This window comes from Myodes glareolus, chromosome 10 (genome assembly GCF_982192425.1).
Source record: "Myodes glareolus chromosome 10, mMyoGla1.1, whole genome shotgun sequence".
NCBI lineage: Eukaryota > Metazoa > Chordata > Mammalia > Rodentia > Cricetidae > Myodes > Myodes glareolus.
In genome coordinates, this window is record NC_142035.1 from 6,477,829 (window position 1) to 6,505,691 (window position 27,863).

Genomic DNA, 27,863 nt, shown 5'->3' on the forward strand with positions numbered 1-27,863 from the left:
AAGGAGACAAAAGGGCTTTATTGTGTACTACTCAGTGGTGTCTGGATTCTTCTTTGATGTCCTCGTATCAGAAGAAGCCACCAGGAGCAAGGGCTGACAGCTGGAAGTCTGTCCTAAGCTAAACTCAGAGTCATTACTTCCTTGACCAATTACAACTTTAGAAAATGAGCCGACTTCAATGTAGTAAGCAGAGTCGCCAGGCTAAGCAAGATGTACAGCCTGTGGGGAGGCCGTGGTTATGCTGCAAGGCTCCTCACCCTCCCTGGGACCCACACACCTCATGGCGAGTGACCACACAGGTCGAAGATCGGAGAGGACAGCTTTATAGTATGGTGACACATCAGGCAGCGTGGCACAGGCCACAGGGGACGAGCCCTGCGGGGAGGGGCTGCGGTCCTGCTTTAGAAGCAGTAGGACGTGTGGGTGACCCAGTGGGCAGACTCCTCCTTGGAGCGCTTGGCAGAGCTGTGGCTTGTAAAGATGGACTTGTAGGTTTCGGATTCGTCACTGTTCGCGATGGACCTCTTCAGGGCTCCGCATGGGGCTTTCCCAGCTTTCCCGTTAGTTGCTAGAAAACAAAGACAAAATCTGTAAGGCTGGGACTAAAGATCACTCCAACATCAACTTTTTTGTTTTGTTTTTATTTTATGAGACACAGTTTCTCTGTATAGCCCTGGCTGTCCTGGAACTCACTCTGTAGACCAGGTTGGCCTTCAATTCCCACTTGTCTCTGCCTCCTGACTGCTGGGATTAAAGATGTGAGCCACAACCACCGGGCCAAACATTGGATTTTTAAAGGGAACAAGTCATGCATAACATTTTCCCAATCTCCCAGCATTTTGCTGCTCTACTGTAGAAAGCTGAAGCACAGGACATCTTCAAACTCAATGCGAGGCCAAGAGAGCCAGGATTACGGGAACGAGCTGCCATTTTATACAATGCTGCTAGGAGAGCCCAGAGTTCGTGCACACTCCGGAAGCGCTCTATCAACCGAGCTACGTTCCCTGCCCACGATAGAGTGTAGAAAGAAGGAGACGCTTGTTCTTCCTGGCCGCCCAGAGCAGAAATAATCACACAGAAACTGTATTAATTAAAACACTGCTTGGCCCACTAGCACTAACTTCTTATTGGCTAATTTTCACATCTTAATCTAACCCAATTTTAGTAATCTGTGCATCACCATGAGGTTGTGGCTTACCAGCAAAGTTTTAGCATGTCTATCTCCAGCGGCGGATCCATGGCGTCTCTCCGACTCTACCTTCTTCCTCCCAGCATTTTGTCCAGTTTTCCCTGCCCACCTAAGTTCTGCTCTATCATATAGGCCAAGGCAGTTTCTTTATTCATTAACCAATAAAAGCAACACAGACAGAAGGACCTCCCACACCAATATAGTAAATAAATTTAATTATTTGAGATAGAGTCTCACTACGTAGCCCTGGCTGACCCAGAATTCACTATGTAGACCAGTCTGGCCTTGAACTTGGGGTCATTCCTCCTGACTCTGCCTCCCAAGCAGGCCCATGCTACCCATGCCTGGCTAAAAGCACAGACTCTCAATAGTCTCTCCTACAAGCTCGACAGAGCCCTAACCCCTCAAGGCCTTGCTAACACTGTGTGCTGGCACCAAGCTGTCCCCAGCTCCTCAGCACTCGGGCTGAGTCCTCTCAGGTGGGTACTGCACAAAGACAGAGAGGACCCAGGAGTGCCAGTGGCCTGTCCTGATGGAAGGCCAGGGCCCACTGGCCACTGTTTATGTGGGACATAACGCATCTCACTGCCTCTGTGACCTGAGCTTTTCTTCTTGTAAAATAACTGATCTTAGTTTTCTTTGCAGTGCTAGGCAATGAACCCAGGGCCCCATCCATCCTCAACAGGTTCTCCACCACTGAGCTCAGCACCCATCCTCAACAGGTTCTCCACCACTGAGCTCGGCACCCATGCTAAACAGGTTCTCTACCCGGCTGCAGCATCCATGTGAAACAGGTTCGCTACTGAGTTCAGCATCCATGCTAAACAGGTTCTCCACCACTGAGCTACAGCCCCAGCTTCCTTTCTGCATTTTAGTTTGATATAGAATTGTAGTAAGTTGCCCAGGTTGGCCTCAAACTTTTTATCTTCCTGCCTCAGCTCCCGAGTAGCTGGAATGGCAGGCCTGTGTCACCAGACATAGCATAAATATTTACTTTCCTTTTTTGCTTTCCCTTTTTCTCTTTATGTGTTTGTGTATGTATACGTGTGAATCTATGTCACATACGTACATGTGCCTATGGAGACCAGAAGAGGGTGTCAGATCTGGAGATGGAGTTACAAGCAGTTGTTAGCTGTCAGATATGGGTGCTGGGAACAGAATTCGGGTCCTCCACAAGAACAGTACTAGCTCTTAACTGCTGAACCAGATTTCCAGCCCTTGCTTTTTTCTTTTTGAGATAGTCTAGCTGGGCAGTGGTGGAGCACGCCCTTAATCTCAGTACTTGGGAGGTAAAGGCACACATACCTCTCTGAGTTTGAGGCCAGCCTGGTCTACAAAGAGAGTTCCAGGACAGCCAGGGAGACACAGAAAATCCCTGTCTTGAAAAACCAAAAGAGAGAGAGACGGACAGACAGACGGACGGAGACACACACACACACACACACACACACACAGAGAGACAGAGACAGAGACAGAGACGGACTAAGTGCATAGCCCTGGCTGGCCTGGCCCCATAGTTTACCCTGCCTCTGCCACCGCCGCCAGCCTGTTGTAAAGATACTGAGTTTTGGAGCAGCTCGTGCACTTGGCCAGGAGGCAGGAGTAGAGAAAGGACATCTCTATGATGGAACACAGGGACGAGGGAGCTAGGAAGGTTCTGAGCGCCCGGAGCCCTCCACATAGTGTGTCTCTATGTGGCTGCCTGCTGTGGCACCATAACCTTGCTCAGCAGTAAGAAAAAGAGCAGGATTTGTGTTCAGAATCTTTTGGGCAGCAGGGCTCCAGGCTGGAATGTGAGGCTACATTTTAATTCAGAGGACACAGGGAGTCACCTATGAATTACTGGGAAAAGCAAAAGTCTTCTCTTCCCTTGGCTCTGGCTTCCCAACTGTCTCAAGTCTTTACTGGCTCAGTAAGACCCACCTGTATCCCTGGAAGTCAAGATGCTTTTCTTCTCTCTAGGATCAGGGTCCGCCTCTTCAGGCTTGCCAGCCTTCACTTTGGATGGTCCTGCAGAGTCTGGAAAAGACAAAGTCAGCAAAACAAACCTTGAGCCAAAGCAGAGCCAGGCTCTGGTGACGTAGGACACAGCCTACACCCCAATCTCTTGGCGTCTTACCATCTGCAACACCCGACTTGGAGACACACTCGGCTGTCTTCGGTTTCTTTGTTCTCTGTAAGAAGAGAAAAGCTTCTGAAGGCTGTGGTGGTTTCAATGAGACACCCCCCAGAGGCTTTGGCACTGAACACTTGGTCCCCAATGGGTGATGTGTTTGGGAGTTTATGGAACCTTCAGTAAGTGGGGGTATATGAGTGGGGGTGAGCTTTGAGGGTGTACAGCTTCACCCCACTTCCAGTTCACTCTGCTTCTGAGTGTGAATGAAGACTCAGCTTCCTGCTTTGCTGATATGCCTGGAGCAAGCAGCCAAGCCTCGCACCAGGATGGGCTCTCCCTCTGGAACTGTGAGCCACAATAAACCCTTCCTTCTGTAAGTTGCCTTTGGCCATGGTGTTTTAGCACAGCGATAGAACAGTATCTAAGACAGAGGGTATGCTCAGATGGAGTGGACCACAGAGGCAGTGGGCCTGCCTAGGGCCCAGGGTCCTCTCTGATGGCCTGACACGTCTCTCTCAGGATGAGCTGTCTGCAGGCCACAGAGAGCTGCTGATCGGTTCCAGCTCTATAGTCTCAAACTTTTAAATGAAAACAATACATTTCAATGAGTATTCAACGTCAGTCGTTGGGGATGGTGCTCACTGGCACGGCATCCACCTGGTGCTCATGAGGTCCTGAGTTTGAACCCCAACACCATACCATACACACAAAAGGTCAATATTTCCAGTGACCATCGTACACAAAAGGGCAGTTAAACAGCAACATAAACTCTACATGCATGAACATATGCAGAATCCTATGTACTATGGGAACACAGTTTCAAAGCTGTCAAACTGTGATGTTTGTTTAGCTATGAGGCTTGGGGGCTCACACAGAGGAATGTTAGCTGATTTAAACTAGATTATTCTTGTTAGATTTTTAGATGTTGAATTAGTACAATAGTTACTGGTCAATCCTCAAAAGGCTGACCATTGTGCAATGACAGTCAATTGCACAAATGACTAGGACTGTCCATAATTTTCTTTAAAATCTTATTTCCATAAAAACCCAAAAGGGCTCCGAAGAAACACAGCCAAGCTAGGCAGTACACCTGCTGTCCTGCTGTCTCAGCCACTGGGGAGGAGGAGACAAGAAAATCACGTGTTTAACACCAGTAAGTTCAAGGTCAGCCTGGGCATCATGAGACCCTGTATCTAAAATAAAAAGTAAAACAAAATAATTATTTTGGAAGACCCTCATTTCTTACAAACACTGAACAAAAGACCTTTCTTGGTGGTGGCCTTCAATGTGTGATATATATACAATATAATTCAAAGCATTTGAAAAATAAAACCGTAAGAAACTGTTTCACACATGAAATGCACACAAGCAACCGTGTGAGGGCTGATGTCGCCGTGCAGAAGTACCATGCAGAAAGCCGGCATGACTGTGCACGGCCTGTAAATCAGCACTGGCTGGTAGAGACTGGGATCCTGAGAATTTGCTAGTCAGCCAGCCAAGGTGAAGCGGTGGTCTTCTGGCTTAGTGAGAGATGCTGTCTCAAGGTAACTGAGCAGAATGACAGAGATGACCTGAGATACCTTAGCTGCTACTTCTGAGTGTGTGCACACACTAAGTGTCTACACACCCCAAGCACACGAAACAGAACCAGAGGCAGAGTCGGAGGCATGCAGAAACGCTGAGCCCTGTCTGCAGGTAAGAATATTTGGGAAATATTTTGTATCTTGGTAGCAGTATCTAAGCGCACTCACAGAGGCTCTGCTGAGGAGGCTGCAGGGGGATCTAGTCCCACTGGGCTCCGCAGGACTTGGCAGGAAGCCCTGACAGGACAGTCACCCAGGGCTCCCTGCAGCTCTCTAGCTGCTATTTTTAGCACACAACACCCCTCTCTGTGTTTAAAAAAAAAAAAAAAACCAAAAAAAAAAAACAACAGACCAAGGACAGCAAAAACCAAGCAAGTTTGTCCTTAGGCTGCTGTCTCTTGTCAGACACTCTAGGCTTTTCTGAGCTCCTATGATGGCAAGTGCAGAGTAATGTAGAAAAAAGTAATTTACTAAATTTAAAAATTTCGTAATTTAGAATTAACAACTAAAATGCACAAGCAAAGCTCTGCAGTCCCTTCAGTCCCTGCAGATCTAGCCCTGTGGACGACACTGCCTTCCGTCCCTGCAGCCCTAGCCCCGTGGACAACACTGCCTTCCGTCCCTGCAGATCTAGCCCCGTGGACAACACTGCCTTCCGTCCCTGCAGCCCTAGCTCCCTGGACGACACTGCCTTCCATCCCTGCAGTCCCAGCCCTGTGGACGACACTGCCTTCCGTCCCTGCAGCCCTAGCCCCCTGGACGACACTGCCTTCCGTCCCTGCAGCCCTAGCCCCGTCTGTGGATGACACTGGCAGCTGTAGGCCAATTTAATGCCAGCTCCCCCCACCCATGTCCCCACTCTCCCTACTGCTATAGTTACAACACTTCTAGCATTTGCCTTCATAATTTTTGCTTGTTTCAGGGCTGGGGTCAAACCCATGCCTCTGTGAAGGTGTTCTACCACTGAGCCACACTCTGGTCCCTGGGTCTCCAAACCGGCCTCCAACTTTCTCCTGACTCTACCTTAGGAGTACAGGATGACAGGTGTGCCACATCTGGATTTCCACCTTAGTAAAAACAAAGGCTAGGCCCAAGTTTTCCTTGAGCCTAATCTTTCTATTAAAACAAAACAAAACAAAACAAAACAAAAAACTACAGCCCCAATGAATTCCACTGCATTGCATGCCAACTTAAAAAAAAAATCCAGCACCTTCTCCCCCAAGCCTGCTGGGCTACACTGCAGGCAGATTTGCTGGGAAGATGCTGACTTCTATTCTTGCCTTTATGATTATAAAAACAGAGTATAAGTCCTCCTATTTCTTTCTCTGTACTGGGGACAGAACCTAGGATTTCAGGCTCTACTACGGAGCCAGACCCACGGTCCATGTGTGCTCCTTTAAATCAGTACTGCTTTGCCCTGAGGGTTCACTAATGTCATACTCTGTGCAAGTGCTTGACACACAGGTGTCATTTAAAATCTCTCTACACCATCATGAGCTGAGCAGATGAAGACTAATGTAGCCTAGCCCTGAATCCGTTTTTAGAGGCCAGACCTCCTGGGCTGACAAAACTCAGCTATATACCTCCTCCCCAGCCCCAGCGTCTGCTAAGGCAGCAGAATAGCTTGCAGTAGACCCTGGAGCAGAAGTGAAGCCCCCTCATTACCTTCTCCAGCTTGGCCCGCAGCCGCCTCTCCTCCATCCTCTTCTTCAGCAACTCCACGTCCTCCTTGGTGCCATTGAGCGCAATGATGTCATCCTCCCGGAAGGCAGTCCCACACTGGAGGGCAGAAAGCAAGGTCAGTTTGCATGGGAGGGGAGATATGGAGAGTCCTGCTCTTCACTCAGCGCTGGTCTCCAGCCCATGCTAGGCTCCTGCTGCATCTCTGCCTGCGTCTCAGATGAGCTGTTCTCAGTCTTGGCCCAGAGCAACATAGCCCGGTGGGTGCCCCACTCTGGAGGGTTCCGATATAGGTAACTGATAGGGCGGCTCAGGGTGGCAGTGCAGCCCACACTGGTCCGTGCCTGAGAGAAGACCCTGAGCGGAGGACCACCTAAAGTTGCTGCGCTGTGTTGCTGGGGGCAGTGGTCACTCTGTGTGAGCCCGCTCATCCTTCCCCTACCACAATGCTGTGCACCAACAGCACACTATGACAACAGGCCCTAGTCGAGAGCGTAAGTATCTGCTTACTTCTGATATTCTTTCCAGAAACTTCTAAGTATAAGGCTCGACTCTAGACACATCAGGGCAGAACTGTGTCCAAGTATCTAATGGTGTCCTGGAGAGGGGAACAGATACTTGTTAGTGTCCATGTTCACAGAACTGTAACCAAGCAAGTCACCTCCTCAGAGAAGCCACCTGCCACCACACCATTATGTCTCCTGAGAGCGGGGTCCTGGGCCCTGAGCACAGTGCCTAGCACACGGCAGGAAGAGGAACAGCGACGGAGAACAAAGCTCTCCCACCTGAACTGAGGCTTTTGCTCCAGTGTTTCCAGGTCCCCTTGATTAGGCTCCACCTCTCTGTCACTCAGTCCTCCTCAAGGGTAGAGATCTAACCCCAGGACAGAGACCCTCAGTTGGCTGCTCTGTTCCCCAGGGCCTCCACACAGTCTGGAGACAGTTTGCTGTAACATTTGGGAAGAGGACATTGCCATCCTCTGTTAAAAAGCTAATAAACAGGACCCTGTCCTTGAACATGACCCAAGGTCTCGGGCACCTCCCAGCACACAGGACCAAGTCTCCTGCACCCACGGAGGTGAGGAGTGGCTCACTACAAATCCACCTTTGCAGTCAGGTCAGCTCCCCTATCAGGGCTTCCCTGAGGACACACAGAGCCTGAGTTTGTTGCCCTTCAGAGGAATGACCTGAGGGAGGGGAAGCAACCACTGAAGTGGAGGGCTGTGGTTCTCAGCCACCAGGTCAGCAGGGAGGTGGGGAGGCACAGTCTCTGGACAAGTTGTCCCTTGGGAAGTCCTGGGCCAGGGGACACTTGGGTAGAGAATCCCCTGGTGGGGGAGGGAGGCCTTTTCCTTGGAGAGGGAGTGGAAAGGGATCTTTCTGAACTGAGTGAGGTGGGAAGGAAGGCCCAAGGGGCATGGAGGTGCACTCTGGCGTAAATAACCCTCCTGAGGTCAGCAGTGCAGGAGGCAGGACCCTACTTCCCTGCTGGGATTTCAGCTCAAGTTTCTTTCCAAGGGCACCCGACTTCCCTGCTTCGGTGTTTTTTTTGTATGCTTTGTTTTTGTTTTTTGTTTTGAACACCATTGGAGAGGCTGCCAATGTTTTTTCACAATGGAAAAGCTTGACACAGAAACCTGCCAAGTAAAAAAAAAAGACAACTCGAATTTCTTGAGGATGGAGTTTGCAGTCAAAGCATAAGACCGCCATGCCTTAGGGGTTCTATCGCTGTGGTAAACAGCACAGCCAATGCAACTTGTACTCCACCACTGAGGGAAGTTAGGGCAGGACCCCTAGCAGGCAGGAACTGAAGCAGAGGTGGTGGAGGAGGAACCCGCTCACTGCTACTTTCTTCTACCACCCAGGACCCCCTGCCCGGGGGGACACGACCCCCAGTGAACTGGCCCTATTACTGTTATGGAATAGTAATCACCAGTCAAGACAATGCCACACAGGCTGGCCTATCTTCTCAAATAAGGTGTCCTCCTCTAGGCTTATGTCAAGGTGACAACCCAATTGGCACAGGTGGCTTAGTATCCTGAGCAGCGGACCCCAGGACCCACCAGGAGTGACTGTCACCAGGGGTCAGGGCAGTGCTCTCCTGACCACTCTGCATTCAGGAGGTGTAGAGAAAAAGAGACCAGAACTGGAAAAGAGCTGAGCCTTAAAACCTGTTCAGCATTTCTCTCTTTAAACAGGGTCTCACTAAGGAACTCTGGCTACCCTTGGACACTGTGTAGACCAGGCTTGGCCTCAAATTTGTGGCTATCCTCCTGGGAACTCAGGAAGACCTTCCTTGCCCATCCCTCCACCCCTGCTCTTTTCTCCATGGTGATGGCAGCAACATTCTTTGCCTAGAATCATGGCTGTGGCCTGACACTGTACATACACACACCCAGCACGGATTGATTTTGATAACTAAGTCACCTACTGTTTGGAATTTGAGGCTGGAGAAATGGCTCAGAGGTTAAGGGTGCTCACTGCTCCTGCTGAAGACCCAGGTTCAGTCCCCAACACCCATAAGGTGGCTCATTACCTGTAACTCCAATTCCAGGGCACCTGACACTTTCTTCTGACCTGTGGGCACCTACATGCAAGTGGTGCACGTAAACTCATGCAGGCACACATGCATAAGTAATAACTCTTTTTAAAAAATGAGCTATCTTAAGCCTATAATCCCAGCACTAAGGAGAGAGAGGCAGAACCACCATGAGTTCATGGCCAGTCTGAGTCACAGTTTCAGGCCAATGCAGACCCAGCAAAACCTGCCTCAAGAGCAAAAACAAACACAATGAAGCACCCTCTCCCTCTGAACACCTCAGAAGAACCATTCACACTCACTGACATTAGCCGCTCGGACCTCAGCTACACAAGACTGCCCCTCAAGATGCGTAGGTCTCCACCAGGCCACATGACTGTTCTGGTCTTGGGAGGGCATCTTTATACCTGACCACACCTGACCTTGGGATGTGGGGGAGCAGTTCATCCTAAGGGACAAGTAAGACAGATGAAGGCAGCACCAACCACGGCAGCAGCCAGCTCTTCTCCATGGAGGAAGAGCTAGGTCACCTGTGGTGGGAAGAAGGGCATGGCTGATGCGCAGGCTGCAGAGATGGCTTATGGGATTGATCATGTTTTGTTATTAACACCCTTTTCTCCTTTCCTCTCATCCTGAGACAGGCTCTCACTCTAGCCCACGTTAGTCGAGAACTACATAATTTAAGCTGGCCTGGAACTCACAGTAATTCTCCTGCCTTGGCCTTTCAAGTGCTAGAGTAATAAGGCAAGAACTACCATGCTCAGATCTTTTTAAATCTTAAGAAAAGGTCTCACTTGTAGCCCAGGTTAGCCTCCACCATTATGTCATGTACACCATATCTGGCTGCTCTTTCAAGATTCCTGCTAGATAGAAGCAGAGCCTCAGCAGACGGGATCCGAGCCCTGCACACAGACACAGGCTGTACCTCAGTAGACGGGATCCGAGCCCTGCACACAGGCACAAGCGGTACCTGTTCCCCCCCTCAGGGGTAGTAGGCCTGAAGTTCATAGAGACTCTGCTAGCTCCCCCACCAAGGCCTCCTTCTATAGCAGCTACGACAGCCACAAAACACACTTGCGCCTCAGGCCGCCCTACCAGCAGGTGAGGACACAACCCACCCACGCACCCTGCCATCCAGCTTTGGAATCTAGAAACCTAGGTGGGCCCAACCACGGAACAGCACCGACCTCTGCAAGTTGTCCTCTGACCCCCCACTCATACTTAGGGCATGTGCGTGTGTGTGAGTGCACACACACACAGTAATAAGTTAATTAATGAACATGAAAAAAAAAAACAGATCTATCCAGAGTAAACCTAAATACAGACAAGTGTCAGAAAAATTAACTTCCTGAGAATTTTTTGTTGTTTGCTTCTGGTTTTGATATAGGGTCTCGCTATGTCACCTTCACTGGCCTGGAGTTCGTACATAGCCTAGGTTAAATAGGAACTCTGAGATCCTCCTGCCTCAGTCTCCCAATTGCAGAATGCTGGAATTAAAGTGTGTGCTACCATGCCTGGCCTTGAAGAGCATTTTAGGACTGTGCCCCCAATCTTACAAAATATCAGCCAGCTAGCAGCTTTCCCAGTCTGAGAGGGCTGAACGATCTCCCCAGTGTGATGTGTGATGCTGAGGGAGAGGCCGCTGCTTTCAGAGCACGGAGGCTGTACTCTCCTCATCTGGGCTGCGGCTCTGTCTGCAGCTTGCATTGCTGTTTCCTGTCTCCCCCCCTTTCCCTGCTCTTTATTTTCCTGGCAGGTATACAATTCTGGATAATTCTCAGGGATCAGATATAGTAGCTACCTTTTCTACCAACGTGTCAGAATCAACAAGAGTGCATGTCCCAAGGGATGCAAAGGCAACCCAGCCTGCCAGGCAACTCTGAGTAGCAGGAGCCGCAACCATCTGAGTCCGGCAGAGGAGAGGTGGCTGGGCCACCACCTGCCCAGGTTCCCTCCAGGAACAGGAACTGCACCTGGTGAGTGTGTCACTGACGGCGTGGGGAGGGGATGGTGGGGAGCAGGGCAAGCAGGTATAAGTTCTGAAGAGCTGCCTGGGACTGGAAGCACAGAACCAGCGATGGATGACAGGCAGGCATCACTTCCCCTCAAGAACAGTCCCATGGTTTCCGGCTGTAAGCCAAAGAGAACCAGGGTGAACTGTTTCCACAGCAAGTGAGAGATGACACTTCACAGGTGTAAAAAGCCACCGTATATTAACCCTGACTTAGTTAAGTCAGCCTGGAGGTCATGGCTAAAGCCTCAGTTTCTTATCGGTGGTAGTACTGAAAGTGAACTGGTAGCTGAGCTTGTTCTGAGCAGACACCCCAGGAGCAGACACCCCAGAAGCAGACCTCTGCAGACACATGGCTGAACCAGTACACAGGGCTCAGGCGTAAGCACACTGTGAACTAGACACCCAGCTTACTGGACAGTTGGACAGTCTGTGGGTTCAAATCAGCCCAATGAACACAATATGGCTTATAACTGACATTCAGGGTGCTAGGGACACTGTTCTGAGCCCAGGGACAATGAAGATGACAGAAGAGAACCTGCCCTGCTGTGGCTACAGGGACCTGAGGGAACTCTGTCACACCGGGTCTGGGGCCAACCAAATACCAGGCTGGCAACCACCCCAGTCCGTGGAGAAGAAGGGACACTCAGCTAGCCTGGCTCCCCAGTGCCTCCCCAGCCTTCAGGTTGAACACCAGGCACTCACTGTGAGACATGAAACAATGAGCGGGGCTTTGACAGTAAAGCTGGTGGAAACCCTCTGAATGGATCACATGAATAAAAGTCTTGAAAGGAAGAACAGAGCACGTGTAACGGACTGCTAAATAGTAACAGTGAACAGGCTTGTGCTGAAACAGGGGCATCTAAGCAGTTGCACAGCCAGCCCCAGTGTCGGCTGGGCTGAGGACAACGGGAAGGTAGGAAGAAAAATTTAGCTTGCTCTCGTTCACCTACAAAAGGCCAGGGAGTACGCTGCCGTCTACATTAATTACATAAATGGCTGAAGGAGCAGTCCCTGGGGCTGACTACAGCTGAGGCTTATTGGGGCACACTTATCAATGCAGGCAGCGGAGAACCAAGCAGTCCCTGAGCCTTCTCCCTGGCAAATCTACCACACCAGGAGGGGTGCACCAAACCATAGTGTACTGTGTACCTTGTTCAACATTCCCAATCTTTAGCTGGGTGTGGTGACACGTACCCTTAATCCCAGCAAGATCTCTGTGAGTTCAAGGCCAGTCTGGTGTACACAGTGAGTTCCAGGACAGTCAGGACTGTCTGTTACATAGAGAAATCGTGTCTCAAAAAAACAAACCAAACTGAGAAATAAGTAAAAGCCTAAAATGACGAAACAAAGACTCATAAGTGTTGTGAGAGACTTGCCTGGCATCTCCTTCAGCAAGGACTTCTGTTCTGGTGGATTTCTATGCTGGGGGTGGGGGGCTGTTTATTCTGGGGACCAGACCATTAAATGATGAGGCACCAGAGTGGCATGCATATGGAGGGAGGCCTTGCATGCTTTATAAACTCTTGCTAAGGAGACCCTAAGGTTTGATACTTGTGGCAATTGACAGATGTTGACTGTATCTGTGATCCAGCACCCAGGGTAGCGGCTATTTTGTATTTCAAAGCGTGTTAGGTGGTAAGAAACTACATGAAAATCAATGTGCTATTTAAACCACCCACAACAGACAGAGCTCTCAAGGCTGCTCTGCCTGTCCCCAAGTCACATCCAAGGAAAAGAGCTGTGCAGGTCCCATTCGCCATGAGAGAGGACTCGAGCAGCGCTCACGAGCCAGGACTCACAAACAGCAAGACCTCCTGACATCTCGCCTGGACAGTTCTGCTCTCTGAATGCAGGACAAACATGGTATGCAGCAGTTCTCCAGCATGCGCTCTCAGCAAGGCCTGCTGCAGCTGCCTACACATCAACTGTGGACAGGTCACCATGCTGGCATCAGGAGACATTATTACCTGCCTTGATTTTAATCCCTAGAAATAATTCCTCAGCTCACTTCAACAGGCTTAACTTTGCAACCACAAACGCCCTTTCAATTTGTGGTTCAAATCCTTTATGGAAAGATTCAGACACAAAGTAATGGAGAAAGGCGTAAATACAGGAGAATAACTCGCGAGTGTGCTCAGCACTGATAGTCATCAGGGACGCACAGTGAAACCACAGGGAATTGCCCCTTGCAAGCCAATTAGGATGGTTGCCATGGAAATGGAGTGCCACCAACGTGCAGTATAGCGAACTAAACTCTCCTACCTGCTGATGTACTCACCTGGAAAAGCCCAGAGTGAAGCTATATGCCCAACACGTGAGACAGCCATTTCACTAGCCCACGTTCACTTGAGACAAAGACATCTGTCTATACAAAGACTCGTGCACAATGCTTACAGCATCTTTGTAATAATGAGAAGTTGAAAATGATGTAAGAGTTCATCAACAGCTGAAAAAATAAATTGTGCACAACCACACTCAGCAGTGCAAAGGAACTAACGGAAACTGCAATGGGAGGCTGACTCTCAGAATCGTTACCTTAACATGGAAAAGCCACGAATCTTCTGTATCATCCCACCTATATCACATTACAGAATCCAGGGACACAGAAAGACAAACGGCTGCTGAAAGATGGGGTAGTAAGGACACTTAGGGTTGAAAGTTCCCCTGATGTGGTGATAGTTTCAGAGTGTACACCCAGAAAAAATAATCAGATTACACTCAGGAGTGCTGCATGCACCTGCAGGTAGGCAATTTGGGAGCCTGAGACAGGAGGACTGCTCAAATCCATGAGTTCAAGGTCAGCTTGTACAACACAACAACCTCCCATCCCCCCAAAAAAGAAAGAAAGAACCCAATAAACCAGTATCTGTTCAGATAGCATTTTCCCATCTGTCCATCTACCTATCTGGCCATTCACTATCGTCTGAATTTGCTGTGTAGCCAAGGATGACCTTGAACTTCTGCTCTTCCTGTCCCCATCTCCCAGGGCAGAGGTAACAGCTGTGCAACACCACACCTGGTTCAGGCAGGGCTGGGGATGGAGCCCAGGCCTCAGGTATGCCAGGCAGACACTCAAAGCTGAGCTGCATCCACAGCCCCGAGTGATATACAGTTAACATGCTTCAGGAGAGTTGGGGGCAGGTTACCTGACTCTCTAAATGCCCTCTGTTGCTCTTTTAGGACACTGAGAGGAACCATTTCAAGCTATGGTGGTGAGAAGGCACTGAGCTCAAAGCATGAGCCAGTTCCGAACCACAAAGGCTGTTGTGGCATGTGGAGTGATCTGCGCCTTCATCTTCCTTTACTTCGGGAGCCCAGGTCCTGAGGAGGCTGAGGAGGAGCCCGTCCATTTAGCTGTGGTGGAATGTGGCTTCTATCCAGATGAACTGTGCTCAGCTTTATTTGAAGGGAAAAAGGCAGCCCCCCAAATAGCACAATTCTGCAAACCCCCTCACAATTCTGAAATCCTCGCTCATTTGCGCACACCAGGAAACTGCTCCAGGATGGCCTGGGGGCTGCATTTCATAACGAGACCCCTGTCTGCAGAAGAAAGGAACTTCTCTTTGGCGTATATTATAAGTGTTCATAAGGAGCTGGCCATGTTTGTTCGGCTTCTCAGAGCAATTTATGCACCTCAGAATGTCTATTGTGTCCACATTGATGAAAAGGCCCCACAGAAGGTCAAGAGTGCCGTGCAATCCTTTGTGAACTGCTTTGAAAATGTCTTCATTTCATCAAAGACACAGCGGGCAGCTCATGACGGCCCTAAGAGGCTGCAGGCAGAGATTAACTGCATGAGAGACCTTGTCCACTCCACATTCGACTGGCACTATGTCATGAATCTCTATGGACAGGAATTCCCAATCAAAACCAACAAAGAAATCATAAGCTACATCAGAACCAAGTGGAAGGGTAAAAACATCACTCCCAGGGTGATCCCACTCCCAAATGCCAACCCCAAGCCAGTCCAGAGTCCCCCAGAGCCTCACCCCAAAGAAAACACCCACACATCTCCAAAGACAAGGCTCAAACAAAAACCACCCCATAACCTGACAGTTTACTCTGGAAGCGCTTACTTCGCACTTACGAGAAAGTTTGTAGGATTCATCTTGACTGACCCCCGTGCAAAACACATGCTGCAGTGGTCCAAAGATGTCCAGAGCCCAGAGATGCACTACTGGGCAACCCTGAACCGACTGAAAGGTAGGATCATTCTGCAATGTGGGTGCCGCTCTGGGAAGAAGCTGTCAGGGGTGGGTTTTTCCTGCTGTCTTGCTGTGGCTTTGTACAGGGCCTGCATCTCACAAGGCCTTCCACCTGGAGAACATAGGTGGCCTCTGGTTCTAGGTGTGTGGAGGTAGGTGTGGGTTCATGCTCCCACCCAACATGAACATCTTAGGCTCATTCTGTGTCTCCTCCAATAGAACCTTTTGGAAATCCTGGGCATAAATGTTTGGAAAATATTTGCATTTTTTTCATCCACTTGGTAAAGTTACTGAATAGTTACTATAGCCTGGCATTGTGCTAAGGGCTTACATCTGTCAGTCACAGTTCCGGGGAGGCAGAGGCAGGGGTTGTTCTGTAATATATCCTGGGCTACAGAGTGAGTTCTTGATTAGAAAACAAAAAGAAAGACAAGACGAAACATAAAGCCCCCCAAAAAAAAAAAAAATGTCTGTGGCAACTCCACCACTTCTGAGGGAACTCTGGTGCCATCCTTTAAGTGGGTTTATTAAGTCATCTTAGAGGGAGGCTGGCTGGTTCCTTTGAAGGGTGCTGCTTCAAGCATGGCTACCTACGTCCATCGATAGATAACACTCTTGCAAACAGGGACCCTGCAGAAATGGTCTTAGATCATTCTGTGGTTTCCTATACCTACTGCAAGTCCTGTTCCCACATCACCTACCAAGGCTGTTAGAGGGAAACGCAGCCCAGGGCCACAGTGTGGTCCTCAGGACCCTTTATACATCCAGTGAGTTTCGAGAGACTCTATCAAAGCTTGCATCCCAGCAGCCAGAACTGCACACTACAGTGCATCCTGATTTTGTCCTCCCACCCCTCAGATGCTCCAGGTGCCACATCAGATGCTGGTTGGGAAGGAAACATCCAAGCCACTAAATGGAGAGCGGAGGAAGGAGATGGTCACAAGGGGTGTACAGGTAAAGAATCAACAGCAGCCTGCCTCTGTGTGCAGAGTGCTGGCATTAAAGATGTGCGCCAGTCACCATGTCTGGTTCATGCAGTGCACAGGGCACCCAAGCAGCTCTCAGAGAGTTCTTGCTGCTGAAGTTCCTTTCTGGTTTGATCTGGTGATTGTCTCTCAGAAACCATAAATTCTCCCTCTCTGGCATCCCAGAGGGAAAGGAGCAATTGTGGGCCTAGTTATGAAATGTCTGCAGGGCCCTGGCTGACAGCAAGCCAGTCTGAACAAACGGTTAGGGCACAGGGAGTTGTAGCGCTCTAGGAGGATAAGGTCCATCCTCCGTCACCCCAGCTCACGCTGGAGGAGTCTGACAGCTTTGGGGGAATCATCATTTCACTGCACTATGCTAATGAGGGAACAGAGGGTCAGTGCTCTGCAGAGTTCAAAAGTGTGGGGGTGTACTCTTGTTGTGGTACAAGTTGCAGGCCACATAGGCTGACTACAGAGAGAGCTGTAGCATGGCACAGCACCCCTTCTGGGGGCTGCCATTTGTCCACAAGCAGCTTCCTAAGCACAGTACCAGCTACCACACAAGGATATCATCCCACTTGACACTGCCCTTGAGTGCAGATCCTGGATTAGGACAGTAAACCCCAAACATCGCACTTGGGTATGGTGTGGACCCTGGATTAGGACAGTAAATCAGACATGCAGAGTAAGTCAGGCTCCCCATGCCCAACTATCTAAAAGACTGACATAAAATAAACAAGTTACGGGGATGGGTGGATGTCAATTCTGATGCCAAAATTCTAAAGGATGAGTAAACACAGTTGTCTTAACAGTGCCAGGCCAGGGGCTGGGCAAAGGTTTAGCTCAGAGGGTTGTTTTTCTGGGGGGTGGGGAGAAAGACTCACTATATAGATCAGGCTGGCCTGGAGCTCAGAGATCTGCCTGTCTCTACTTCCTGGGACTAAAGGCAAATGCCTGGTTAGAAGGGTGCTGCTTTTTTTTTTAAGGTAGACATTGTAATTCAATAGGGAGCTACAATGAGTCACAACAGCACCTCTCTGTGTGTCTCTCTCTGTCTCTGTCTCTCTCTCACACACAAACACGCCCTACTGAGCTACACCACCAGACCCTTGTTCATCTTTTTCTTTAGAGACAGGATTTTGCTATGTAGCTAAGGCTGGCATTAAATCCATGACCCTCCTGTCTCAGCCCACCAAGTGCTGTGATTATAGAAGTGGCCGCATTCTTCACAGCTGTCAGATTCTGATTCCATGATATTTCAGGCATCTCCTTGGCTGTGGGCAGTTCATCAGAAAGGTTCTTCTGAGTGAAGCTTGGTCCAAGAGTAAGTAATGAAAATAGGAATTAGATCCAGGGCTTATCAGGCCCAGACTGGCCTGGTACTAAGTGTGTCCTCAAACTCATGGCAATCCTCATGCCTCAGCCTCCCAAGTGTGGTTTACAGGCAGGAGTCTTCATGCTGGTACAGCAGCGCTATCATGGCTCTTGCCATTTAGAACATTCTCCAAATACTAGCTCAAAGGTGAAATTCCCTTCATTATAAGTTAAAAATCCAGCCTCAGACACCGACATCAGTTACGGGACGCTACTTATTCTGAACTCTGTGCACAGGAGCGCCCCCAGCTGACTCCTGAGGAAGTGTGCACCACTTACTTGTACCCTATTGAACTGGTGGGGAACGGGCAGCTAAATTTCTGTTTCTATCCATAGGCCATGATGCCCAAGACACCTGTGTCTATGGCCTGGGAGACCTGCCTTGGCTCATCCAATCACCAGCTTTGTTTGCCAAGTTTGAGCCGTCCACAGACCCACTGGTGGTGGCATGCCTAGAGAGGTGGCACAGAATCAAAGCCCTGCAGCAGGCTGAGGTCCCCGCAGAGTCACACTGGCAGTTTCCCCAGGAAAGCCACTTCAACAGTCAACCCCACCACTAGGGACACTTCTGTCAGTGTCGCTGTTTCAATTCCTGGATGCGAATTAGTTAAAAACCAATGCAGAAATGTGCTCGTGGCCAGACTTCCCTACTGACCGTGGCCAGGAAGAGATCATACGAGGAAAATAACCGAGGCTGTGGCTGGGAGTACAGATCAGAACCTGGAAGGTTGAGCACTCCAGTGAGCAGCTGCTGAAGGCTGCATTTCTTTACCGGATGAATCCAGTTCAGGAGGTCTTGTTCTGAGGGCCTGGAGATGTTGTGTAAGAGGCACTACACAGAACAATGCCCCACCCAGAAGAAAACCATGCTTCTCTAGAGCTATCCCTGTTCACTAAGAATAGTATAACTTTGTTCTAGAAAATTCCAGGAAAACCACCTAGGGGACTCATTCTCTGGGTAAAATGAATTATCCCACAGAGGGAAACAGAGCTTAAGAGTGCTGCCTGAAGTCTGTGCAGTCTTGGCCTGCCATGACGGCTGCCATGATGGCTGGCCCACGATGGCACTGGCCAAAGCCACCACCACAGGGGCTGCTGGACAGAAGTGTGGAAGGAGATGGAAGAGCCACTCTTGACTTTTAATTAGTTTTTCAAGCCAGTTAATTCATGTGGCAAACAGTCAACACTCTGGGTGTACCAGCTGAAGGCACGAATGGCCCCAGCCATCCTGAGTCACACATGCAGGTCCTTCCTTCCTAAGTCCCCAACTCTTCTATTGCCGCTGTTATGGGAGACTTTTATATGTATTCTTTCCCTAACAATGTCCTCAGTGACATAAAGACTGACATGTTCAACTGCTGTGGGAATTTGGTCTGACAGCCAGTTATATGAAGAGGCTTGGCCCAATGGGCGTGGTCTTCTCTAGAGATAGTGACCCGATAAAACCCCAGGGGGAAGGGTCACAGGGGCTCTAAAGACTGTGGAGGGCTTGCTGGTGCTGGTAGCTGAGGCTTGGTAGCCTTCCCCGGACCCCAGTTGTCCTTGGGATCAGAAGGATTAGCAGTTGAAGCAGCAGCAGGTTGCAGCCTCCTTCTGTATTGTGACTGTGATCTGTATTTTGTACCTGTTTAATAAACCTGACTTAATCACAGAGCTCCCTCCCTTATTACCCTGCCTGACCGAATTCCAACAACATTCAACTATTGTCCGTGTATGGATGTGTTGCCTGTAGGTATGCGTGTATACCACATGCCCATGGCTCCCCTGGAACGGGAGTTACAAATGGTTGCCAGACACCATGGGGTGCAGGGAACTGAACTCAGGACCTCTGTAAGAACAACTAGAGCCTTCTCTCCAGCCTGGAAATACTTTTCTTTCTTTCTCTCTTTCTTTCTTTCTTTCTTTTTTTTTTAAATTAAAGTAGGAGCCCTAGAAAGGAAACTACCACACACTATAAAGACCTGTCACCTGAGGCTTTCCCACACAGAGACGAGGTCACATCGTTGATGTGGCCTGGAAAGCCGAGCAGAGTGAAGAGATCTTAATGCAGACCCCTAAGTCAACTTTAAGCAAAATAAGTAAGACTGAAGCAGTTGTTACAGCAAACATTTTCCCTGCTGTGCACTGAAAATGTTAAGGTACCCTTGACCTCTTGGCAATGTTTCTTATTACAAGACACGGAGGAATTCACCTTGTATTTTGGTTAGTCACTTGGTTATTGAAGAAACCAAATCACAGCACCTGCATCTCTCTGGGTGCTCTTCTCTGACGGCAGAGTGCACACCATGTGATCCAAGTGAACTGGAGCCTCTGCCTGTTTGAATTGTTTCACTATTACTGTGTGAACCGTGTGTGTGTGTGTGTGTGTGTGTGTGTGTGAGAGAGAGAGAGAGAGAGAAAGAGAGAGAGAGAGAGAGAGACAGCCAGTTGTGGAGACAAAAGGACAAATCTCAGGGCAGCCCCAGGCCGACAAGCAGGATCCAGCTGCCCTCCTGTCACAGAGGCCTTTATCCTTGCTCTTGGGTTAGTGACTTAGAAATTTCAGACAGTGCCTAGAACCTGACAATCTTTTGGTCTTGACCCCGTGGCTTCATCTCCCACCCCTCATCACGACACTTGTCACTGTGGATGCTGTGTCATCTCTGCATTGGGCAGATTTTTTGCAGAAAGGACCAGCACTGGCTAGTCACCCTACACACCCAGTCAGACTCCTTTTCCCAGGCTCCTTGAGGAGTGGTCATGTGACTGGGTTCTAGCCAGTGGAATATGAGCTGCTCCAGGTACAATTTGCAGGTCTGACCTGTAAAAACTTCCTAAGACCAGGGTGGTGGTCACGCCTTTAATCCCAGCACTCGGGAGGCAGAGGCTGGTGGATCTATGCAAGTTTGAGGCCAGCATAGTCTACAGAGTGAGTTCCAGGGCAGGTTCCAAGGTTATACAGAGAAATCCCATCTCAAAAACACCCCAACAACAATAACAACAAAGACCAAAACTTCCCAAGAGAGGCTCTCTCTCCTTCCCATCAAGTCATGGAATAATGGGAAGAAGACACTGTCTAGCTGGGATTCTCTGCTGGGCACCAGGCACCCAAGGATGGTTTCCACAGCGAGCCAAACCTTCTACCAACGTCCTTTTTACCAAACTTGAGAAACTTCACACTTGGAGTTGGAGTTTGATCCCTGATAACACCTGACTCTATTTACTGTCTTACTTAAAAGGTTCTTGTTTAGAATGTTTGGATCTAAAAGGAAAGGCTCTAAGCCCTTGTGATCCCTTCACTTTATATCCTGAAGTCTGCGGCCCAGACAGATGCTGTTTTCCCAGGCCAAACTGTTCCACGCCAGGCTCTCAACACTGACACACCACAGGGACGTGTCCTCAAAGTTCCTGGGTGGCAGTGCTGAGAGGTGGGTGCCTGAACCACATAGCCCCAGGAAGTAATCAACGCTAATGTCACGAGGATGTCCTTATAAAGGACAGGGTTTCTTGCCACACTGGAGTATAACCACGCTTAGTTCAGACAGAGGATCTGGTAGAGGGCAGCGGGGAGGAGACCTGGTTGAGAAGCACTGAGTGGGAGGGTGCTCCACAGACAGAGGACTCCTCTCAGCAGGAAGGGAGCTTTGTTTACACCTGATGCTCACCAACCTTTGAGCCCAAGCTTGCTGATGATGGTCCACAGCCTGACCCTCACTGTCACGCACAGACCCAGGTCAACAGCCTCCACTTTAAGCCTTGGAATACGGTGCCCTTGCCGGACACTGGCACCACCTTGCTTGGACTTCTCAGCCTCCAGAATGTCAAGTAAATTTCTATTCTTTATGAAGAGCCAGGTCTCAGCCGTCAGTTTCTAACAGTGTGAGGCAGACAAGGATGGGAGGGGGTAAACGAGATTCCTCCCTCGCGTCCCGTGGCCTCTCCAGTGCCCTGTATGCTTTAACTTCTACAGTTTTGCAGATGAAACGGTGCCCTGCCCCACTGCTGAAGTCCAAACCGGAAGCATGTGATGCACTGTCTCCAGACACGGTCATTCAGATCTTACTTCCTGTACAGCACCTGTGTCCCCGCCCTCAACAGGGGACCCATATGTGCCTCCAGTTACATTAGGCAGTTAACTCCCAAGGACATCACTTTCAAAAGGGGAAGCCCTATGTGACATTTGCACATGCTACGTACAAGTCAGCCACAGTCCAGCACCCCTGACTTGGTCACCCATCAGCTTCAGGGATGCTGCAGAAGAGGAATCACTGGGGCTCTTTCGTGGAGCGTGCACTGCCCAAGCTTTGGTAGTGCCTTTGTGCCCTTTAGCTCTGAAGTCAAAGCGCAGGACATCTCCACCGCCTACTGCTAAGGTCAACACTCTCCCCTGACTACATAGCCTTCCATGAGGGTCTCCTGGCAGGAGAGGGATCTCCGGGTGCAGGACTTTGCTGGGTCTTTTCCTCAGGACACCACACCAGTAAAGGGCTAGGACAGGAATTGCCATGACAACTGCTACAAAAAGTCACCAACAGAGGGCGCAATCCGTGACAGGCCTAAGCACACTACACTCACTGAACAGAGTCACGCATGGCTTCTATCTACATTACACTAAATGTCACACAGATAAACACCAGAGGAGCCCAAAGAAGGCAAGGCTCGGGGCAGTACCACTTGCAAGTGCCATGTCATCACAATTTCCTTTGTACTGGTGACATGGCCTGGAGATCAAGGGACAGCACATCTTGTCTCCTGCCCTCAAAATCACACGGTCCAGCTGGGAGACTGACACACACAAGTACAATTCTGTGATGAGGACATCAAGGGGTAACTCAGTGATGAGGACTGGCAAGAAGGATCTGCAGAGCACATGGGGCGGGGACGGAACATGGCCCTCCAGGCTGCCAGTGTGGAGAAGAACTAGGCCTGGAAGAGTGGCCAGGGTGTGAAGTGTGTGCGAGTCTGGACCTGCAACAGTGAACAGCCATAGAAGATGGGGAGACTCAGAAGTGTTAGATGCTTTCACAAAGCTCTCAGGACCGAAATGACAGCGGGAGACACGCCGAAGCCACTCCCTTAGCCGCCAAGGAGGAACAAACGGAGTATGGTGGGAACTCACCGTGTGGCAAACTTCAGCTTTTATCTCTTTCAAGGCGCGTTCAGAAAACACACAGCCGCAGCAACGAAGGAAGCAAAATCTGGAAAGAGACCAAGGAAGAGCAGCTTGAGCCAGGACTAAGACCAGTGGACATGCAGCACCCGACAGAGCACACAGCAGGGCCACAGAGCTGAGCAGAGCCATGGAGCTGAGCCACAGCACAGAGCAGGGCCATGGAGCTGAGCAGGGTCACAGTTCTGAGTGAGCGGAGCAGGGTGGGCAGAGTGCACAGACGGCTGCTGGGGAAGGAGCCCACCGTGACTGAGCATTATTTCTCACAAGGCCCTACTCCAGTCCTAGGAGAACACAGAGAAATCCCAATGAGACTAGGGTCATTTCACCCATCCCGTCACTACTCACCTGTGCCGGCCATTCATCTCCAAGCCCACCACAGGACAGATGAACCGTGCTCGCTGCAGGTCATCATGTTTGTCACCCTTGGTGTTTCCTTTATCCCCTTCCCAGGCAGGGTTGTCAGAAAGCCTGAGTTCTGTCACATTCTGTGGAGAACCATGAATAACGCTGATGAGATGTACTCAGTCAGTGCACCCGACCCACAGGGCTCTGCGGGTCAGCAACACAGTCACCCTGGCCCGGGAGGAGGAGTATGAACACCCACAGGGCTCTGCAGGTCGGCTGCATGGCCACCCAGGCCTGGGAGGAGAAGTGTGCACCTAACCCACAGGGCTCTGCAGATGGGCTGCACAGCCACCCCGGCCCAGGAGAAGTGACTTCTAAGGAATGCCCATCATTTTGGCAGCACCAGAAAGAAAAGAATTGTAAGCTGAATGAGTCTAAGACAGAGACCATTTTATCATTAGGTATGTAATCTTTACATGGTTTTTTTGTTATGTGTGTGGTATATACACATGCATGTGCTCATGTGCATGTGTGTGAGGCTCTGGCCTGGTCACTGTCAGCTGTCTTCCTGGTGATCCTCCTGCCTCCACCTCTTCAGCATATCCTATTGGCATGAGCCACTGGAATCGGCTCAGGTGTCTTCCTCTATCTCCAGCTTATTTTCTCAGAAAGTTTAAGTGTCCAGAGAGCCTGAGAGCCTCCCAGCGTCAAGAACACAGGCACATGTCACCAAATCTCACTTTTAATCTGAGTGGAGATTGGAACTCAAGTTCTCATGCTTGCCTGTCAAGCTTTTTACCAATTAATCAATCTTCCCAGGTCCCAAATCCAGTTTTTAAAGAAGAATTTTATGTGCTTATTCATGTATTTACTTTAGTGTGTGTGTGTGTACATAGGAGCTTACACACACCCATTACAGCACACCTGGGGAGGTCAGCGACCAACCTATCAAGTTGTTTCTTTCCTTCCACCACGGGGGTCCCAGGGATGGAACTTGGGTTCTAGGTTTGCACCATCAGACAAGTGGCAAGTGTTTCCCTGCACTGAGCCATCTCTATCATACACAAATCCTATAATAGTGACCTCACTCACCGAGGCCCTTGGAGCTCACCCACGTCCCATGTCCTACCTTGATGCTGCGAATGTGTGATGCTGCCTTCCCCAGAGCCTTTTCAGCAGATTTGTCCAACAGGAACTCGATGACAGCATCTTTGTTATACAGTCTATAAGAGTGAGAATCAGTTTATCCAATAGCAGTGATTTCAGATAACCAAACGGAGAAGAACTCAACATGACTAAAGTCACCCACATTGCTAACAACATTCTGTGCTGCTAAAGGCAGGTGTAACCCCACTTCAAGTGCTGCAGAGCGCACAGAGCAACAACTTTAAGTTAAGGAAGCAGACTGCCAGGCTCAATTACACCTAAACAAGGACTTCAAGACTTGGAAGAATCAGTGTGAAAGTCCCTACTTTCCCTGTTCTTCAAAAATAAATATCAGAAGATTTACAAGCACCAGGCCCACATTCTTCAGTTATAAGAACTGGCTAGAAGTAGCAGCCCCATCCCCACCCACTTTAGGCAGGTCATGCCCTCTCCAGTTCTCCAACTCCCTGCTGCTCTCTACAGCTGTCATGGCTGCTTCAGGTTTATATCTTAGCAGTGACTATGGCTCCTGAGTGTAAACCAAGTTGAAGAGGAAGGTGCAGAGCTATGTCCAGACACAGGTCATCTTCCCCACATATCTGCTTAGGAGAGTTCCTAGTCTATCAATCAAGCGCCTCAACATTCTCATCAAAATCAACAGAATCAATTCATCTTGACTAAGTAAAGGATCCATACCTGCCAAGTTCACATGCAACAATTGGGCGCCTCAGGATTTCCTGACTTAGAGTACAATAGTTCCACTGGGCCACCAGCTCAGCATCTTTGTCAACCTAGGAAAGAAAGCATACAGTCTTTCCGGTCCTTTCACATGTAAAATGTATCTAATGACACACGGTGGTGGTTTGAATGAGAAATGTCCCTCACAGGTGTAACTGGAGACTGCACGTTGGTTTCCTGGCCACCTAGACCTGAATAATCACACAGAAACTATATTAATTACAACACTGTTTGGCCTATTAGCTCAGGCTTCTTATTAACTAACTCTTACATCTTAAATTAACCCATTTCTATTAATCTATGTATCACCAAGAGACTGTGGCTTACTAGTAAGGTTCCAGTGTCTTTCTCCTTGGGCAGCTATGTGGTGCCTTCCTGACTCCACCTTTTCTCCCTACATTCACTTTAGCTTCCTGTTTAGCTCTACTCTGCCCTGCCATAGGACAAAGCAGCTTCTTTATTAACCAATGCAATAAAACATATGCACAGTATACAGAAGGGAATCCCATATCACACAGGCTCATATACATGAATACTTGGTCCCCACTGGGTGGTGCTGTTTGAGGAGTTATGAAACCTTGGAGGTATAGCCTTGCTGGAGGAAGTACAGTCTTGAAGGTGGGCTTGCAGGGTTTATAACCCTGTCCCCCTTCTCGTTCACTCTTTCTGCTTCCTGTGTGTGGATGAAAATGTGACCAGTCGGCTTCCTGCTCTGCCACTGGCTGCCATGGACCCTCCCTCAGGAAGTAGAAGCCAAAATAAACTTTATAAGCTGCCTTGGTCATGGTGTTTACCACAACAAAGGAAAGAGACTAAGATAGACACTGTGGTGGCTCTAATCTTTAAATCAAGGACAATGACACATAACCAGGAGCAGTAGAGACTATAATCCCAGTACTTGAGAGACTGAGGCAAAAGGATAAATTGTGAAGCCAGTCTCGATAACCCAACAAGATGCTGCTCCTAAAAGAAAACAGGAGAGAGAGAGAGAGAGAGAGAGAGGGAAGGAGAGAGAGAGAGACTGTCCCTGGGGCCCATATGGTAAAGGAGAGATCACTCTATCCTAAGCTTTGCCCTCAGGACCAGCAGCATACACAACAAGCATTTTGTAAGTACTTGTATGAATGGGGTTAATAAAAACTACCCTTCATGATCATTGTTTCCTTTCTTTACTCTTCTGAGATTATTTTTATTTTTATTTTTGGCCAACTTTCATTACACTATTCCTTATCAGTCTTGGGCACGAGACAACAAAAGACAGATGAATACTTAATGCACACTTGAATGTGACATGGTGGCATGGTCCGAGGGCACTCTAGCCTCACTTTTAACACATACTCAGTGAATGTCTATTATGCAGAGAAGCATCATAGAGGCTACAGAGCTAAGACATGCAAGGCCCCCAGTTCACGTGGGAGATTATATATATATATATAATCCCATGTGTGTATATATATATATATATATATATATACACACATACACACATATATTTTCAATACCCACAAATGCAGTGTCTCAAATACAATACTGGATGGGATTCACCTCCGATCCAAAGTTCTTTGAATACTGGAATAGGAAACATGACTCCCTGTGTTGGAAACTGTTATCAAGGGCCTTCCATGCCTTATATTATACAGTCACCACCAGCTCCAGCTTTGAAGTTCACCTAATTGGATGAGCATAACGGTTCATAACTACAGGCTGTATGACTTTGGTAGCATTAATTCACTTTCCTGGACTCAGCTTCCTTGCCATTAGTGCAGAGCTATACAATTTGTTCAATGTCTTGTAAGGTTTAAAGACTGTCCACTCTTTTATTCAAAATATTCATTGTGCTGGAAACTGCGAGAGTTTAGGTGGGGATCAACCGGGATCAATAATCTCTGCCTCCAGAGTGCTGGGATTAAAGGCGTGCGCTGCCACCGCCCGACCCGGGAAGACTTCTTTAATACACACGATGCTCAGGCTGGAGAGACAAGCTCAGTGGTTAAGCCTTTGTACTGTTCTTTTAAAGGAACCGAGTTTGGTTCCTAACAGCCAAGTCTGATGGCTCATGAAAACTTGTAACTCTAGCCCTAAGGGGTCTGATTCTTCCTTCTGGCCTCCTTGGGTACCGCACTCACGTGTCCACACACAAACACACCAATAAATAAAAAATAAAAAGTATTTTTAAAATACACAAAGTGCCAGGCATGGTAGCCCATGCCTTTAATCCCAGCACTCAACTGGCAGAGGCAGGTGTTCAAGACGGCTAGGGCCACCTAGTGAGAACCTCACTCAAAAACAAAACAAAAACACACGAGCAACTGTCAATGCGATCGCCGCTAACTGGTTGGGCCACTCACTAGCTCTCCAGCTTCTGTCCTTTTGAGCGTTAATGTTTACAATTCATCAACACCGAGTATGTTGGGAGGATATCTCCGTCTAATCGTACAGTGGCTGCAAATAGTAAGCCCTCCTTAGGTGCCGGTGGACACTTTATCCCGAGCCCCGTCGCCCGCGGTCCCCGCTTACCTTCTCGACCTTCTTCGGCCCCTTCACCAGCTCGTGCCTCTTGGGGATTGTTCCTCCGTCGCAACCCATCCTAAGGCCGGAGTAAGAGCCTCAGCAAAAAACCAAAACCAGAGGCCGCCGCTTCCGGGGTCTCTGCCGAAACTGTAGACACTTCCGGCGCTCCTCGATGACGCATAAGGTTGTCGCGCCGCAAACGGGGGCGGGGCTCTTGTTCGCATCTTCTCCACGATCCAGGAGTTCCTTGCTCAGCAGTGGTTGCTATGGGAACGTTGCCCGGAGTTGGGCGTGGCTTCAGGGC

The 27,863-nt window shown here is 49.2% G+C and overlaps 2 protein-coding genes across 2 annotated transcripts; one reads left to right on the plus strand and one right to left on the minus strand.

Annotated features, from left to right (window-relative positions):
* Rtf2 (replication termination factor 2) lies at positions 1 to 27,722 on the minus strand. Its single transcript, XM_048441206.3, has 9 exons — positions 27,566 to 27,722; positions 25,007 to 25,101; positions 24,294 to 24,387; positions 23,165 to 23,304; positions 22,766 to 22,844; positions 6,554 to 6,667; positions 3,309 to 3,363; positions 3,113 to 3,208; positions 1 to 568 (listed from the first exon to the last, which is right to left on the minus strand). Exons 1-9 carry the CDS (start codon positions 27,632 to 27,634, stop codon positions 402 to 404), a joined length of 909 nt encoding a protein of 302 aa, XP_048297163.2. The 5' UTR covers positions 27,635 to 27,722; the 3' UTR covers positions 1 to 401.
* Positions 14,306 to 18,293, plus strand: LOC125404945 (putative beta-1,3-galactosyl-O-glycosyl-glycoprotein beta-1,6-N-acetylglucosaminyltransferase 7). Its single transcript, XM_048441207.3, has 3 exons — positions 14,306 to 15,323; positions 16,184 to 16,279; positions 18,004 to 18,293. Exons 1-3 carry the CDS (start codon positions 14,357 to 14,359, stop codon positions 18,225 to 18,227), a joined length of 1,287 nt encoding a protein of 428 aa, XP_048297164.2. The 5' UTR covers positions 14,306 to 14,356; the 3' UTR covers positions 18,228 to 18,293.
* Positions 27,723 to 27,863: the final 141 nt, after the last annotated feature.